A 17,373-nucleotide genomic window follows, 5' to 3' on the forward strand; every position below is an offset into this window, starting at 1 on the left:
GTATAAAATGATTGCCATCAAAGTGTTAAACAATCTGCTAAAATGCATGGAAAAGACTTGACGACACATTTTAGCAAAGAATTACATTATCAGCATAATAATTTGAGAATGTTATTTTATATGCTTTTATTAAATATTATAAGAGAATTCAGTGCAGATATATCTATATTTGAGGATAAAACAACACTAAATAAAATAAAAAAAAAACTAAAATATCTAGATTAAACAATGTAAAATATGTAAAACAAATACATGGTGTCATGTGCTTCCTAAAATGATGATGTCATTATGGTAACTGCATTATTTAATAACAAGGTTTGCATAGTCACAGTGTTTTAATAACAACAGAAGCGAAAAAACATTTGCTTACATTGGTTTAGTGACCTAAAAATGCTGACATATTTAAAACATTGTGTTAAATGGGGAAAAAAATCCCAGATTTTGAGCCTATGCTCTCTGCTTTCACATATTCATGATATGAACATCGCTTAAACACGAGAGAAAGAGCTGCAGATCTGTTCTTGAGCACTATCAGAAAGCATCTCCAGAAAGCAAGTCATCTTCCTCCTTGAACATCACTGATGCTGACCTAGTAGTCATTAATGAGTCTGTTGGCTCACTGAAGTCCTGCAGACTATTAGATCTTACCTTGTTATCCCTGGCGCTGACGTGTAACCAAAGCCAGCCAATGCTCAGCAGCAGCGCAGAGAGTGGAGCGTACCTTGAGAACAGCAGCCCCGAGCAATGACATTGAAAGGTTGTCTCAGCTCAGCGGAGAGAGGGAGGACACGTCCCTTCAGCGATGAAGCGTTTGACCTCTGGAGGTCAGTGAGGTTGCCATTCTCCCTACCACACAGTCTGCTGGATAACCTGAGCAGCTCCGGATCAATCTCTGTATCTCTCTCTCTCTGCAGAACTGAATGCCGGCACTCACTTCCTGGTATGACACATTTAAGGATGATGCTTTGAGGCTTCATTTGCATAAAAGGCAAAGTTCCAAGAAAGGAGAAGATCTGTGGATTGATCTTGGAAGCTTCACAAACTCAGGAGATCAACAAGGTTGGAGATCACCAATGATCTCCAGTTATTTGTGGAGAAGAATTTTTAAATATCATTTTATAGGCATTGCACACAAGAAACTGCAACTTCCACCCATTTAGCTGAGCATAACAAGAAAAACACATTTCACTGTGACTTTTCCAAACTGCTTTTGCTGATATTTCTGGGATTTTCATGACTGTGGGAGAACTGTATCACACTGAACTGTGAAATAAGATTAGAATTAGGGCTGTCAAACGATTAATCGCGATTAATCGCATACAAAATAAAAGTTTGCCTTTTATATGTGGGTGTACTGTGTGTAATTATTATGTATATATAAATAAATACAAACACATTCATGTACATATTTGAGAAATATTTACAAGTATATGTATTTATTTATATTTATAATTTATATTATATATAAATAAAAATATTTTGTACACAACATATTTCTCTTAAATACATTATTTGTGTGTATTTATATATACATAATTACACACAGTACACCCACATATATTATGCAAACTCAAAACTTTTATTTTGTATGCGATTAATCACGATTAATCGTTTGACAGCCCTAATTAGAATGTCAGGAGAGAACTGAAGATCAGAGTTGTTACCGTTAACAAAAACATGTTAAGTGAAATTAAACAAAAATAAAAATATTAGATGAACAAATAATCTTGAAACTTAAAACTAGAAGCTATGCCTTGGCAACTAACTGAAAACAAGTACTAAAATGACTAAAACTGAAAATAAATAAAGTCTAATGGAAAGATTTAAAAATAAAAGCACAAAAACTAAAATGCAAAACTGAAAACAAAATAAAAGCTAATTGAAGACATTAGTAAATACTACAATATTATATAAATAATACTAAATATTTATTTGGTATGTACTGTAAATTGAGACATCATGTGACTACAATGCACAATCAAGAAGATTTTTTGCAGGAATATCTCGAGTTGGTTTGATCTGTGATTAAAGCTCAGTGCTCTTCATGAAGCAGAACAGACTTTAAAATAAACTGCAGTAAGTTTACAACTGACTGTTCAATGCGTGATGATAATTTCAAATGCTCTGAACAGTTCGTGCAACACATTTCAACAATGAAAATGCTGAAAAGTATTTTATGAATCTGTGAAGATTCGGTTGGTTGTTGTTGAAGGATGCAGCAGCAAAAAATACATATTACAAAAGACAGCGATGGATGGATGGATGGATGGATGGATGGATGGATGGATGGATGGATGGATGGATGGATGGATGGATGGATGGATGGATGGATGGATGGATGGATGGATGGATGGATGGATGGATGGATGGATGGATGGATGGATGGATGGATGGATGGATGGATGGATGGATGGATGGATGGATGGATGGATGGATGGATGGATGGCAGATAGAATAGAAAAGAATGACAGACAGCCCGACTGATAGGGAAAAAAATTAGACTGATAGATAGAATGACAGACAGATATAATGAAAGAAAGAAAGAAAGAAAGAAAGAAAGAAAGAAAGAACGACAAAGTATGACAGATAGAAAGAATGACAGATAGAACAACAGAACGGCAGACAGATAGACAGATAGAGAGATAGATCGATATAGATAGAATGACAGAACGATAGAGAACGATAGATAAAACGACAGATAGAGATAGACAGGCAGATAAAACGACAGATAGAACGATAGATAAAAAAATGACAGATATAGATAGATAGATAGATAGATAGACAGATAAAACGACAGATAGATAGAATGATAGATAGATAAAATGACAGATAGACAGATAGAATGGTAGAAAGAACGACAGACAGACACCTGGATCCAGAGAGGGTGTAAAGGGTCGTGAAAACTAGATGGTTTTTTGAATCAGTTTATACCTGCACACTCGCACCTCAAACCTTCATCTAGGACTCAAACTCATGCTGGGACAGTGCTGTTGTTTGCAGTGATTTGAAAGCATCTATTAGGGGTAAAAATCAAACGGAATAAACAAGAGAAACTCTGGAGTTAGTTTGTGTTTGTGATCTGTGGAGAGACCAATGACAGCTTTTATGACATGCTTCATCATCAGCAGTGATACATTCATTCATTCATTCATTCATTTGTTCTTCTCCTTTATTATCATTTACAAAAACAAATCATTTAACTTAAAATAAGTTAAAAAAAAAAAGAAGTTGCCTTGAACTGAAAGTCACTGAATATGTGTGGCAGACTGAGAGAAGACAACTGAATGTGAGAGATAAAAATATTTAATAAAAAAAAAAAAAAAAAAGTGAAAGAGAAAGAGAGAGATTTCATCATGTTATCAGGCCATGTGCCTTCTGGATAGAGGCCCAAAAAAGCAGGGTGAAAGAGAGAAAATCTATTTTTCTAATGAGCTTTAAGGTTGATGCTAAATGTAGAAAATCATAAAATGTTGCCCAAAAAAATTCACACTTTGTTCAGGGTTCTAATAATCTCCGCAAAACAAGAAATACTGTGCAAATAAATACGAGGAGAGGAACCTGCATCAGTGTTTTCCTCTGCCACAGATGTTCTTGTATCGGTTGGCTTTTCACAATGACGCAGTTCTATTTTTATTTTTTCATGTTTTCAATAAATATGACTAAATGGGTGAATCACAAAAACATGTCCAGGTTTTATTTAACCACAAATTCAAAAGAAAAACACATTCTTAAAATGCCTTTATTTTGCTTATTTTCATGAGAATTAAGCATATAGTTACCCAAAATTCTCATTACCATAGTGCATTCAGCTGTTTTCTCCATGGTGATTCTTATTACTGTAATACATTACAATAAAAAATATACTGTAATAAACTGATTTATAATCATAAATTAAAGGCTGTGCAACAAATACCATGATCTATAAATGTGTCTCAATTTCAATTTTTTTTTTTTTGGCACTACAATAATGAGATTCAGACTTTTGGCATTATGGTAATGAGATGTTTTTGCACTGTGATTAAAGGATTAGTTCACTTCAGAATTCAAATTCCCTGATAATTTCCTCACCCCATGTCATCCAAGATGTTTATGTCTTTCTTTCTTCAGTTGAATGTTTTTCAGGAAAACATTCCAGGATTTTTCTCCATATAGTGGACTTCACTGGGGTTCAACGGGTTGAAGGTCCAAATGTCAGTTTGAGTGCAGCTTCAAAGAGCTCTACATGATCCCTGACGAGGAATAAGAGTCTTATCTAGTGAAATGATTGGTCATTTTCTAAAAAAATAAATAAAAATTATATACTTTTTAACCACAAATACTCATCTTGCACTGCTCTGCGATTCGCCACACATTACGTAATCATGTTGGAAAGGTCACTCGTGACGTAGGCAGAAGTACTGCAGTAGGGTGAAAAATTCTCCAACTTTGTTGTTTTATCTTTTTTTGTAAAGAGCATTTGTCTTAATCTTTGCACGTCCTTTGTAGACACTGGATCGGTACTTCTGCCTAAGTCACGTCTGACCTTTTCAACGCGATTACGTAATGCGTAGCGCAGAGAAGTGCAAGACAAGCATTTGTGGTTATAAAGTATATAATTTCACTAGATAAGACTCGTCTGGGATCATGTAGAGCTCTTTGAAGCTGCACTGAAACTGACATTTGGACCTTCAACCCGAGTGAAGTCCTCTATATGGAGAAAAATCCTGAAATGTTTTCCTCAAAAACATAATTTCTTTTCGACTAAAGAAAGAAAGACATCAACATCTTGGATGACATGGGGGTGAGGAAATCATCAGGAAATGTGAATTCTGAACTGAACTAATCCTTTAAGTGTTATGAAAAAAAAAAAAAGTTCTAAAATAGGCTTGAGCTTTAGCAGAAATACAATTTCTTATTTCTTTTCTTCTGATTTTGGGGTGGAAAGTAACTGGTTTTGTGAGATTCACCCATACGCATGCTCACATATCAACCACATTTATCCGTAAAATAAAAATCAAATGATAAAAAACAAAAGGTTTTATTTGAACGCGTCCCTCCCGAGAGACACAAAGTCTGCTTCTAAAACGCAGTTCAACTTCGTGTGTCTTCAGATCTGCCACCGTCATCGTGCAGTTCAGCACTGCGCAACATCCTCTCTCTTTTTCTCAGCATTTTTCTCATGCTTTCTGCTGATTAAAACCACGTCACGCGGACAGGTGCTGCCGTCTGCCCGCTGTGTGCGCCCAAACCTTGAGGAATGATCGCTCTGAAGTTCAACGGTTTAAAAAAAAAAAAAGAAACAAAACGCTGTCTGAAGCAATATGAGAGTGTATTTTTCTCTTCTGGGTTTGGTGTGCTCTCTGACCTGTCTCCAGCCAGTTAAATGTGTGTTAGTGATGAGCAGGTTCAGAGGTTTGCGTTCAGCTCTTGCCGCTGGTTCCACCGAGTTCGAGATCAGTCCAGCGCCGCGTCGCTGCTGGAAGGGAAAGGGTGCCGTGTTGGCCAGGCCGGCGCAGTGGGGCTGAGATGATGATGTGTCGATGTGTTCAGGATGTGGGCTGAGGTCTTACGAGTTATTGGAGGCGTTCTCATTGCTTGGAGAGCTGGAGGAGGAAGAGGAGGAGGAAGAGGGGGAGAAATTCATCCCTGATAGGCCGGGCGGATCCGTGGCTGTGTTCTGCCCACTCAAACTCTTCCTGCATACCGGACACGTGTCATGCTGGGAAACAGAGAGAAAACGCATGACACTCAACACTACAGCAAATCAGCATATTAGAATGATTTCTGAAGGATCATGTGACACTGAAGACTGGAGTAATGATGCTGAAAATTCAGCTTTGATCACAGGAATAAATTATATTTTAAAATATATTTAAATAGAAAACTATGGAAGCTTGTTTCTGCCACTGAATAAAAAATAAAAAAGGTAATTCCCACTTTTCTCTCACAATTCTGACTTTTCAATTGCGAGTTAATATCGAGTTATTAAGTCAGAATTTTGAGTTATGAAGTCAGAATTGCGAGTTATAGGGCCCTATAATACACCCGGCGCAATGCGACACAAGGCGCAGCGCAAGTGTGTTTGCTAGTTTGCGTCCGGCGCCATTCGCGTTTTCCCGTTCAGCGCCATGTCCTTAAATTAGTTAATTAATTTGCACCAGTTAGTGCGCCGATGAGCGTGCTGGTCTAAAAAAGAGGTGTGTTCAGGCACATTGCCGGCGCATTGCTATTTTAAGGAGCTGAAAACAGATTGCGCCACAGACCAACTCAAACCTGGTCTAAAGTCTAAAATCAATGGCGCAATATTTTTTTGTTAGAGCGCGTTGACTTTGCTTATTACACACAGGGATGCGCATCACACAAATATGCCAAATATTAAAAACAAAAGGATTACAGTGTCAAAGAATATTATTGTGTAGGCTACATAAATATAAAAATGTAATGATGAATAGTCATTGTGTGTATTAGAATTAGGCTACCTATTTTCAATTCAGCCTATTACTACTTATAATGATGAACGAAATTGGCTAATTCATTGAACAATCATGCCAATACACACACATATTATATTAACTAACTCATCGAGCGGAGGTATTTCAAAGCCTACATTTGCAAGCCCGCTTTAACTTTTATTGAACATTACGCCCATTACTCATTAAGAGAATAGGGACAACCCACTTCAAAAATGCGCCCCGACGCACGGGCCGTGCAAAAAGTGCAAAAGCAAAAGTGGATTTGGACACGCCCTGAGTGCACCTGCGCCGTGCACTTTACACTTTGTGTTTATGGGCCCTATTTTAACGATCTAAAGTCAGAATTGCGAGATATAAAGTCAGAATTGCGAGATATAAAGTCAGAATTGCGAGATATAAAGTCAGAATTGCGAGATATGAAGTGAGAATTGCGAGATATAAAGTCAGAATTGCGAGATATAAAGTCAGAATTGCGAGATATAAAGTCAGAATTGCGTGATCTAAAGTCAGAATTGTGAGATATAAAGTCAGAATTGCATGATATAAAGTCAGAATTGTGAGATATAAAGTCAGAATTGCGAGATATAAAGTCAGAATTGTGAGATATAAAGTCAGAATTGCGTGATCTAAAGTCAGAATTGTGAGATATAAAGTCAGAATTGCATGATATAAAGTCAGAATTGTGAGATATAAAGTCAGAATTGCGAGATATAAAGTCAGAATTGAGTGATATAAAGTCAGAATTGTGAGATATAAAGTCAGAATTGTGAGATATAAAGTCAGAATTGAGTGATCTAAAGTCAGAATTGCGTGATCTAAAGTCAGAATTGCGTGATCTAAAGTCAGAATTGTGTGATATAAAGTCAGAATTGTGAGATATAAAGTCAGAATTGTGAGATATAAAGTCAGAATTGAGTGATCTAAAGTCAGAATTGTGAGATATAAAGTCAGAATTGAGTGATATAAAGTCAGAATTGTGAGATATAAAGTCAGAATTGTGAGATATAAAGTCAGAATTGAGTGATATAAAGTCAGAATTGTGAGATATAAAGTCAGAATTGTGAGATATAAAGTCAGAATTGAGTGATCTAAAGTCAGAATTGCGTGATCTAAAGTCAGAATTGTGAGATATAAAGTCAGAATTGAGTGATATAAAGTCAGAATTGCGAGATATAAAGTCAGAATTGTGAGATATAAAGTCAGAATTGAGTGATCTAAAGTCAGAATTGCGTGATCTAAAGTCAGAATTGTGAGATATAAAGTCAGAATTGCGAGATATAGTCAGAATTGCGATATAAAGTCAGAATTAACTCGCAATTGTGAGAAAAAAAGTCAGAATTGTGAGATAAAAAGTTGCAATTATCCTTTTTTTTGATCCCGTGGTGGAAACAAACTTCCATAGAAAACATTTGTTTTAAATTATAATAATATTTCACAATATTGCTGCTTTTACAGTATTTTTGTCAAATAACTGCAGCCTTGGTGAGCAAAAGATACTTTTATAACATTAAAAAAAAAAAAAAAAAAAAAAAAAATTATTGATCATGAGTTCATGTTAGTTAATTTTATAATAATTACTCTACTTGACATTGCCATTTTCACGCCACTGTATTCAATATTAAAATAAACTTTTTTGAAAATATTATTTCAATTAAGTGTTTTTTCTTTTGTTCTATAAATTATTTTTTGCAAAGGTTTAAAAACTATCAAATGTCGGTTATTAATGACATCATCCTCCAGGAAGTGATTTTTTGTGTGTGTGTGGGGGTGGTGGTGACTAACATTAACTAGCAAGGAGCAATACATTTGTTACAGTATTTATTCATCTTTGTTAACATTAGTTAATAAAAATACTATTGTTCATTGTTTGTTCATGTTAGTTCACAGTGCATTAACTAATGTAAACAAATACAACTTTTGATTTTAATAATGTATTAGTAAATGCTGAAATTATGAACTAAGATTAATAAATGCTGTAGAAGTATTGTTCATTCGTAGTCCATGTTAACTAATGTAGTAGTGAACGAATATTAACAAATGAAACCTTATAGTAAAGTGTTACCCAATGTGAATATTAAAAATATGACAAATAAATATATATGAAAATGAAGTTGAACTTCAGGTTGTGTACACTAATTGACAATCGCTCACAGAGCAATGCCTAACTTCAGGTCGTTATTTCAATCGTGTTCATTTTCTAGTCATCAAGTTATAATGAATAAAGTTCAAGCGTCTGAGTTTGACGAGCACATTTCTGAAAGCCTGGCATTTTATTTTACAGAAGTGCTTTCTTAATTGCAACATGCATATTCATTTTAAAAAGTTACAAAGTTCATAGGTGCTGTAACAGGATGGACCAAATGTGCCAGTTTGCGGCCATTAACGGGAAATCAATTTGCAAACTCCTGCCTTCCTGTACAGAACCAGAGTGAACGAATGAAATTAATGTTGCAAGCTACAAATTGAAACAGACTTTATCTGAATCACTCATTAAAGAACAATTAATGATGTAAAAAGTTGTAAACATATTGAATTTAGATGATGAAGTCTGGAGAAACGCATTAAAGAGAAACGCCACCTGTTCGAGCCAGGGAACTATACAGTCATTATGAAAGAGATGATTGCAGGGAAGTTGTCTAACGTTCTCTCCTGCGCTGTAGTCTTCTTTACAAACAGGGCACTCTAGACCAGCACCTGAAACACAAACAAACACAAGTCAGAAACAAGAAGTGACACATCACTAAATCACAATGTTGATGGTGAGTCTAAGTCTAAATGGGCTGCACTGTTATTAGAGATGTGAAAAGACTATATATTTTCAAATGGACTAGTCTGTGGCTTGTCTGAATGACTAGAGAACTAATCCGACTGCATTATAAACTGCATAATTTATTATCTTATTATTTAGGTGTTATTTGTTTTAAATATACTACCATTCAAAAGTTTGGCATCGGTAAGATTTTTAAATGTTTCTAAAACAAAAGTTGCCTGTAACCAAACAGTTGATGAGCCCCACTGACTTCCATCGTATGAAAAAAAACAAATCAATGGAAGTCAATGGGGTCCATCAACTGTTTGGTTACAGACATTCTTCAAAATATCTTCTTTTGTGTTCAGCAGAAGAGCAAGGAGCAACTTGAGGGTGAGTAAATGATGAAAGAATGTTCATTTTTGGGTGACCTATGCCTTTAAGTTTGCATTGGAAGATGTGAATCTTTTTAGGCAGTGTTTTGACAGCTAGTGATGATGCTTTAAAAAAGCGGATGAATTTCGAGATGCAATGCTTCAGAGAAATTCACCCTGTTTGAAGCACTGCAGCCAATGAGAACAGAGATCAAGTGATGTTATGGAATCGGTATGATGTGCTCTAGCAGTGTGTGGTCATGTGTCAGACGTCTGTGTTCTTACCCACGTGCTCCTGTTTTATCTGGACTGTGGGGAGACTCTTAATCTTCTCTTTGTCTGCCGGAGGGGGACCCGTATTTTCAAACTGATTTAATAACTACAAGATGACAACAGGGACAAAAATGGAACATGTGATAATACTGTTTTTTTTAATGCACTGACAGTGTTTCATACTCATTGTGGCTCTGCAGAGTTTAATCCTCACTGTGGTTGTAAAATAAAGCAAAAAGACATTTGAGGTTGTGCGTTACAGTGATTTTACCACAACGCACCACTAAAGCGATCCGTATTTCTCATCCACTATACAGCACATGTGGTATAATACCTGTGTTATGATGGCATCTAATCCATTGGCACCCCATGCATAGTCCATTGGGTTGGAATGAAGCATTCCCCTGTAAGACAGCAGTTTATAGTCCAGTGATCACTGAGAAATGATGGAAAGAAAGAGAAAATGTCATCAGTGACTCACCATGGCCCCATCGCCATGTTTGGCATAGCTGTCGGAGCGATAATTCCGTTAACTAACTGCTGAATGATTCTGTGAAAACAAAACAAATTAACATTTTTTAACATTTTAAAATGTGAATATTCAAAACCATTTTATTTCACCCGTTAAAGCAGCGGTTTTCAAAATGTGGGGAGATGAGCTGGAAAAACAGCCGTTGCAAAGACGTTCAAGTGCATGAATAGCAGTTGGTGCTCTGCCTTTATAAAGCGGCACAGAACGCCAATTCCACTGAATCGTTCTTCTTTAGACTTGTCACTGTCTGAACAACCCTGACATAGAAGTTCCTCACCATAGAAAAGCTTTAAAGCCTGCTGTCTACATTAATGACCGTAGTATATTATTACCACAATAATATGAAATGAAATAGACCGGGGTCCGCACACCTTTTGAACAATGAATTTCCACCAATTTTCCAGTTGATTACTAGGTAAGGTTTTAAAAAACATTTTTTAAAAATAATAAAAAAGAGATTATCCTCACAAAAAGCTGAGCAAAATTAGAAAAGAATTGTATATTGTGATATATATATATATATATATATATATATATATATATATATATATATATATATATATATATATATATATATATATATATTTTTTTTTTTTTTTTTTTTTTTTTTTTACTTATTTAATCATTATAAATACATTTAAAGTTTTTTTATACATTTAAAGTACACATAGACCAATTTGGAGCAGATGTCATTAGTTACGTCACTTGCAGCTTTGCGCGCATAGTAGTGGCAGAAAAACAGCGGTAACAAGTGGAGGAAAATACGCAAAATCCACAGAATAAGAGAAAAATGTTTTGTCGTGTCACTGAAAAAAAAAAAAAAAACAGTCTTCATTTGTATAGAATACCATCGATGAAGACGCCTAAACTGAGACATTTATGTTGCAAGTCACAGACTGGACTGATGAAACCTGCAATGATTAGTCTACCATTAAAGCATAAATTTGATGTAAACATAAGTCTACATAATATTCACATATGCAGTTCATAGAGAACATAAATACATAGCAGATACAGCGTAAAATACTATTTAAATCTGTAACATTTTACATAGATAACTTTTAAACAGAACATTTTTATCTCACAATTCTGACTTTTTTCTTGCATTTGCGTATTTATATCTCCCAGGTCGCAATTGTGAGTTTATGTCACAATTCTAAGGGGAAAAAGTCTGAATTGCGGGATATAAACTCGCAATTTTTGAGGAAATCAGATTGCTGCTGCAGAACTGTCATTTTCTGCCACCAGGCTCCGCCCACAAAAAACACCATCGCTGTTTGTAAAAACAAAATAGGTCTATATATAACTTTTACATATATATATATAACATATATATATATATATATATATATATATATATATATGATAAAATAATGAATAAATCTGAGGTACAGTGCCAATTCTTACCCTTCTAAAGTCGGTACACCCTCATGCCGTGTCCCTTGTCTCCGGGGAAGGTGCCGTCCCCGTGGCTGTCTCGCCCCGTACCGCTGTCGTGAGGCCATCTCCCGTTCTCTGCGGTTCTCTGCATCACGGTTATCTTCCCCTGGCAAACCCGCCCTGAATTCAAAGCCCTCATCGAAGATCCCCAGAGCAAACTGCCCATATCCATGTGGGAACGTAAACAAGTGCTGGTCCACATTCTGATGGGTGAGAGGTAATGCTTTAAACAACCAGCTGCTTCACACGCACACACATGATTTTCTTAATGTAGCTTATGTGATTGCCCTGGATAAGAGCATGTTTGCATTCAGGTTCAGAAATCTCACTTTTCACTTAAAATATATGAACCAAACTAGTTTGCACACAGTACTCAGTGGACAAAAGCATGTGTAACAGAAAGGCCTGCTGCACAGCACAATAATGAAGCTGTTAAACATAGAGAAGTGGCCGACAGCTCACCTCAAATGAGGGGCGATTTTGGTCATTAGAGGCTGTAGACGTGGACCCATTCTCTGCACTGGAAAAAAAGAGAAAGAAAAAGAGAAAAAAATTAACCAGAACCAGATTATGATAAAAAAAAATACAAGTATAATATAAATGTTTGAGTATAAAATACAAACTATGGAACTGACTACTATGGTACATCTGCGCTTATGAAAATATAAATATTAAATGTGTATGAATTGTTCAATTTCTGCAAGAGCAATTACAGTAATTCTGCTGAATTTCTGAAGAGATGCTTTAAACAGATTTAAAAATTAATCAAAATGTCAAATCTGAATGCTTTTACATTACTGTTTTATTTTTCTAGATCAAGTTCACAGTGTTTGTGAATATGAAAATCAAATCCCATCCAGAGTTTTGTCAGGACCACAGTGCAGCTTTTTGTTTTCCTGCCCAAATGAATTCAGTTCTCCAGACCCACAGCAGGTGGTCAGTACTTTACCTTCCTTCTCCAGGTAACTCCTCGATGAAGCCAGACTCACACCGCGGACAGATGTAATCCTGCAACAGAGGGAAAAGGGTGTTATTACATAAAGCCAGGGTAAAATCACTAAAACATATGGCCTAAAGCAGATCATTGCTTTTAGAAAAGAGCAACAGCAGCAATATGATTAAACACCAAAAAATAAAAATAAAACAATAAATAATCAAAACAATAAATTTAACAAAAAAACTGAAATAAAAAATAAATTAAAGCTAAAAAAAAAAGATTAAAAAAGGACCAAAAACTTACATTAAATACAAATAATTCAAAATATATATAGTATATAAATAACAAAAATAACACTACATAATATTAGACGTGCCAATATTTGGTAATACGATATATCACGATAATGAATATACACTATATTGTTACCGTGGGCATGAATATTTATTATGAATTATTAACATTTTTATATTACATTAAGAATACTTTACCTATCAGCCGTATAAAATCCCAACACCGCTTTATGGTGCCTCAAAGAGACACGCGCACTATGTAAACAAACCCAATGTGCATGAGAAGCACATGGCAGAACGGAGACGCGCTGAATGAAAGTGCACGTTCACCCTGACAGCAGAGGGCGCTGATGGAACAGCAGAAGTGCAGCGGTTACCCCGGAAACCTCGTAAACAAAGCAGCTGAGGTACTACAGTAATTAAACAACCATTATTATTATTATTTATTTTTTTTGCATTATTGTATTTTAATGTTCAGGGGGGTTTTTTGCTATAAGAAAAAGAGTTCTTAAACCTGTTATACTATGACAACACTTTTTTTTTCAACTTATTTCAATATCATGATAATACCGTATACTGTGATAAAAGCTTCAGCAATTATCGCAACATGAAAATTTGATCCCGTCACATGCCTATGTAATATACAAGGTTCAAACAGTTACTGTAAAATGAAATTCCAGGGCTTTCAAGGATTTTTCAAGCACAACATTTTTGGTTCACAAGGACTACAATCAGAGATCTCACTTATCAATCAATACCTTTATTATCTTTCAAATTCTAAAAAGAGGTAAATAAACTAATATGGTAAAACCAAAATGGTAAAAATAAAGCAGCACTTTTCAAGTGCCTTTTCATAAATTGGCTGTTTTCAAGGGTTTTCCCGGACTTACATTTCAAGTACTTTAAGCACCCTATATGAACCCTGCTTTAGTTTATACTGAATTTTTTTGTTTACTTTACAAGTCATTAAGAGCCTTATTAATAGATCAAGTAAAATATGAATATAAAAATACAAGTTTCATGCCATGTCTGGTAAATAGTGTTGCACTAGAAATGTATACCGTGTGATACCCTGCTGTTAAAAATGATCCAAATACCATCTCTTTATGAATGACAGCAAAAGAACTACATTGAGATCTTTTTATCATGAAATAAAATTACTTATATAGTGAAATAATATTATTTCGGTCATATCACCCACTCTTAAACAACAGGTTTTTCCATGATATGGGTTCAGTATTGGTAGAGATATTTTAGTCAGGTATCGCATCCAAGTCATAATTTTGGTATCAATGCAACACTACTACTAACAACAATAAGAATGTATTCTTTACGCATTCAATAATGTTTGTAATAAAAGAATTATTAAACAAAGAAAATCTAGCTTTTAATTCAGCGGTCCATGAAGACTGACAGGTGGAAGTTTCTCAAGAAAAACAACACAGGCAACTATATAGCGCAGATTTATCTTCTTGACTGGTTTATATGGGGACCTAAACATAAAAAGAAAATGGATGCAGAACAACTTGACTAATCTGCAGTATATACCATCATGACACAAAATTGTAATTCATAAACTTCTACAAACCCTCAGCTTCTTTACATGTTTGTGTATGAGATATTTTGCATGATGATATGCTTTCCTATACAAATAAAAGTGAAGTACTCTCAGCTGCATTTTCTCACAAATGACCATAAATGAGTTCTGCAGAATTCCCTCAATTCAGAAAAGCAGCTGAGATCATGACCTCTAGCTGACCCTCAGCTCAGTGACTGCTGTTCCGACCGGTTTGGGCTTTTTCTAGAGGCTCCGCACAACAACAGGAGGATAATAACGACACAGAACGATGAAGAGACATGCAAAAGAGCTTTGTGACGCCATCCATTCTCTGCCCTGCTCCCCCTGAAACCTCATACAAGGAGCAACACGTGAAGATCCTTTTGGAAAGATCTCTGGCCTCGTGTTTCCTGACAGCTATATGAATAATAAAACTGAGAAATAAAACAGATCTGTGGTTTAAGATTAAATCCTGATGTGTCCTGGGTCATTCGCTGTAAAGCAGACAGTGAATTAAGGCTGTTTTAGAGATGACATCATCGCTCTCCAGCCGTATTAGCTTCATTTATTATGAGTGTCAACAGAAAGTTGACCTTCATTAACACATACTGTGTGTTAATATATTATAAATGAATCCGCTGATCTCATCACAACCAGTTTTAGAGTCAACAAACTGTATTAGTTAGTAAAACTAACCCAATGATCTCATATCAGTATCAGCTAACTTCAGACACCTGACCTGAATCACACGTGACATGATCAAAATCTCCCCAATTTAAAACCAAAATCTCATACTATTTACAATAATTAGCTAATGCCACTAACCAGATCTCAAGATAACCAGTCTTCTGTGACAAATCAATATGGAAGCTTGTTTCCGCCATGAAATACAAAATAAAAAGGTGATTGCAACTTTTTATCTCCAAATTCTGACATTTTTTTTCCAGAATTGCAAGATATAAACAATTGTGAGTTTTTAAGTCAGAATTCTGAGGAAAAGACATCTTTTTTTCCCCTCACAATTGGACATTATAACACGCAATTGTGAGTTTATGTCGCACAATTCTTATTTTTCTCTCAGAATTACGATATATAAACATTTGCGAGATATAAAGTCAGAATTGTGTTCATATAAAGTTTATATGCTGCAATCCTGACTTTATATGATGCAATTGTGAGTTTTTATCTCACAATTCTGAAGAAAAAAAAACCATTAGAATTGTGAGATAAAAACAATTGCGAGAACAAAAAAAGGTCAGAATTGTGGGATACAAAGTCAGTTACCTTTCTTTATTTTTTAAATTTAGTGGCGGAAACAAGCTCCCATAAAATCAAAGATCAGAAACCGAACACATAAAAACAAGCCTTCAGCATTTGATCAACTTTACACATTAGTTACCATCAGCTTATAGAAAAATTATAGTCTTTATGTGTACAAAACTCAGGCCTAGTTAAAACACAACTAACCAGCTGACCACACAACAACCAGCCATCTGTTTCCACCAATCACAGATCAGGAAAAACACACAACCCATCAGCACTGAGAATCAACAGTGTCTTATTAAAAATAATTAGTCCAACTAGTTGATCTCAATCAGTTTTTAGTTAAAGCCACCTAATGAACACGACACCAAAACCATGGCTTTGAATATCTGACAGCTTTACAATCAAATTGTATTAATCTCACACTATTTAATTAACAGCATAACTAATTATCCTTTTAACTAATTCTCTGTTTTGATCAAGTAAACTGCAGATGAACTACATCTGAAACACAAGCCAGAACAACTGATCAGCAAAGTTCATCACGTCAGTATCATTATTTACGATGACTAGTTAACGTTAGTAAAAGTAACGAGTTCATGTCACAACATCCAGTGTGGTTGTTGTTTGACAGATTACACAAAGAGCAGAGCTCCGGAGAGACCTTTAATCTGCGCTCACATCTGCAGAGTTCGTCTGATTAAACTCGCATGTCTCCAATTAAGTGTAATTCAATTAAATACTCATTTTAATCCTGATTGTTGCTATTGGCAACCAGCAGCCTGTTAGCCGTTAGCACAGCTAGCGCGGAAAAGCGCTTTTTAAAAGAGGCCGTTCGCTCCGTTACATCCATCCGCACCGATTCTAAGCCTTCGGGAGAGGTTCGTTAAGTCCGCTGCGTCTTACCGGGAGCCGAGGGCTGATCTCTTCTGAGCACCGGTGACAGAAGAACCGGCAGGGCCGCGGGGGAGCTTCCGCCATCTTCGCTGCAGGACCGACTGAGAGCGAGAACGAGGCGAAGTATGGAAGCCCGGACGGAGCAAGCGTGGACGCGTACGGACGACGGGACGCGTTTGGAAAAATACACAGAGCGCGACTCTTTGCTTGACACAATGCAAAGTCTTCAGAACAAAATAAAATCATTGAAACAATTTCAATTTACCTGCAAAGTAAAATTTCCATAGGATAGGCCACTATAGTTTTTTAGATGATGTATTAAAAAATAAATAAATAAATAAATAAATAAATATATATATATATATATATATATATATATATATATATATATATATATATATATATATATATAATATAGTGAATTTTTGTTGTTTTTACACAGGCATGAACATCATTACAATCATTACAATATTTATGTAATAATAGTACAAAATTTTCTATTTTCTTATTGCACAACGTAAATTAAATAAGCTGAAAGTGACACCTAGTGGACAAAGAAGGAGTCAATCATTATTTTTAGCCATTATAAACTTTAGGCAGAAAGA

At 35.4% G+C, this 17,373-nt stretch overlaps 1 protein-coding gene across 2 annotated transcripts; it reads right to left on the reverse strand.

The window, feature by feature from the left end:
- Nucleotides 1–2,002: 2,002 nt before the first annotated feature.
- rnf126 (ring finger protein 126) lies at nucleotides 2,003–16,884 on the reverse strand. 2 transcript variants are annotated; one of them, XR_010891897.1, is made up of 10 exons: nucleotides 16,778–16,884; nucleotides 12,770–12,828; nucleotides 12,283–12,340; nucleotides 11,788–12,023; nucleotides 10,330–10,398; nucleotides 10,183–10,252; nucleotides 9,861–9,954; nucleotides 9,031–9,146; nucleotides 2,932–5,698; nucleotides 2,003–2,182 (listed from the first exon to the last, which is right to left on the reverse strand). XR_010891897.1 is itself a non-coding variant. In XM_067362424.1 (9 exons), exons 1-9 carry the CDS (start codon nucleotides 16,850–16,852, stop codon nucleotides 5,546–5,548), a joined length of 930 nt encoding a protein of 309 aa, XP_067218525.1. In that variant the 5' UTR covers nucleotides 16,853–16,884; the 3' UTR covers nucleotides 2,003–5,545. The 2 variants fall into 2 exon arrangements, 1 of the variants encoding a protein (XP_067218525.1); XM_067362424.1 differs by having other exon boundaries at nucleotides 2,003–5,698.
- Nucleotides 16,885–17,373: the final 489 nt, after the last annotated feature.

This window comes from Chanodichthys erythropterus, chromosome 16, assembly GCF_024489055.1.
Source record: "Chanodichthys erythropterus isolate Z2021 chromosome 16, ASM2448905v1, whole genome shotgun sequence".
Taxonomy (NCBI): Eukaryota; Metazoa; Chordata; class Actinopteri; order Cypriniformes; family Xenocyprididae; genus Chanodichthys; species Chanodichthys erythropterus.

Coding starts and splice junctions, on each gene's coding strand:
- rnf126 (XM_067362424.1), bottom strand. CDS start 16,852: ATGGCGGAAGCTCCCCCGCGGCCCTGCCGGTTCTTCTGTCACCGGTGC. Junction 10,253..10,329: donor AACATGGCGATGGGGCCATG/GTGAGTCACTGA, acceptor GCTGTCTTACAG/GGGAATGCTTCATTCCAACC. Junction 5,699..9,030: donor TAGTTCCCTGGCTCGAACAG/GTGGCGTTTCTC, acceptor TCTGTTTCCCAG/CATGACACGTGTCCGGTATG.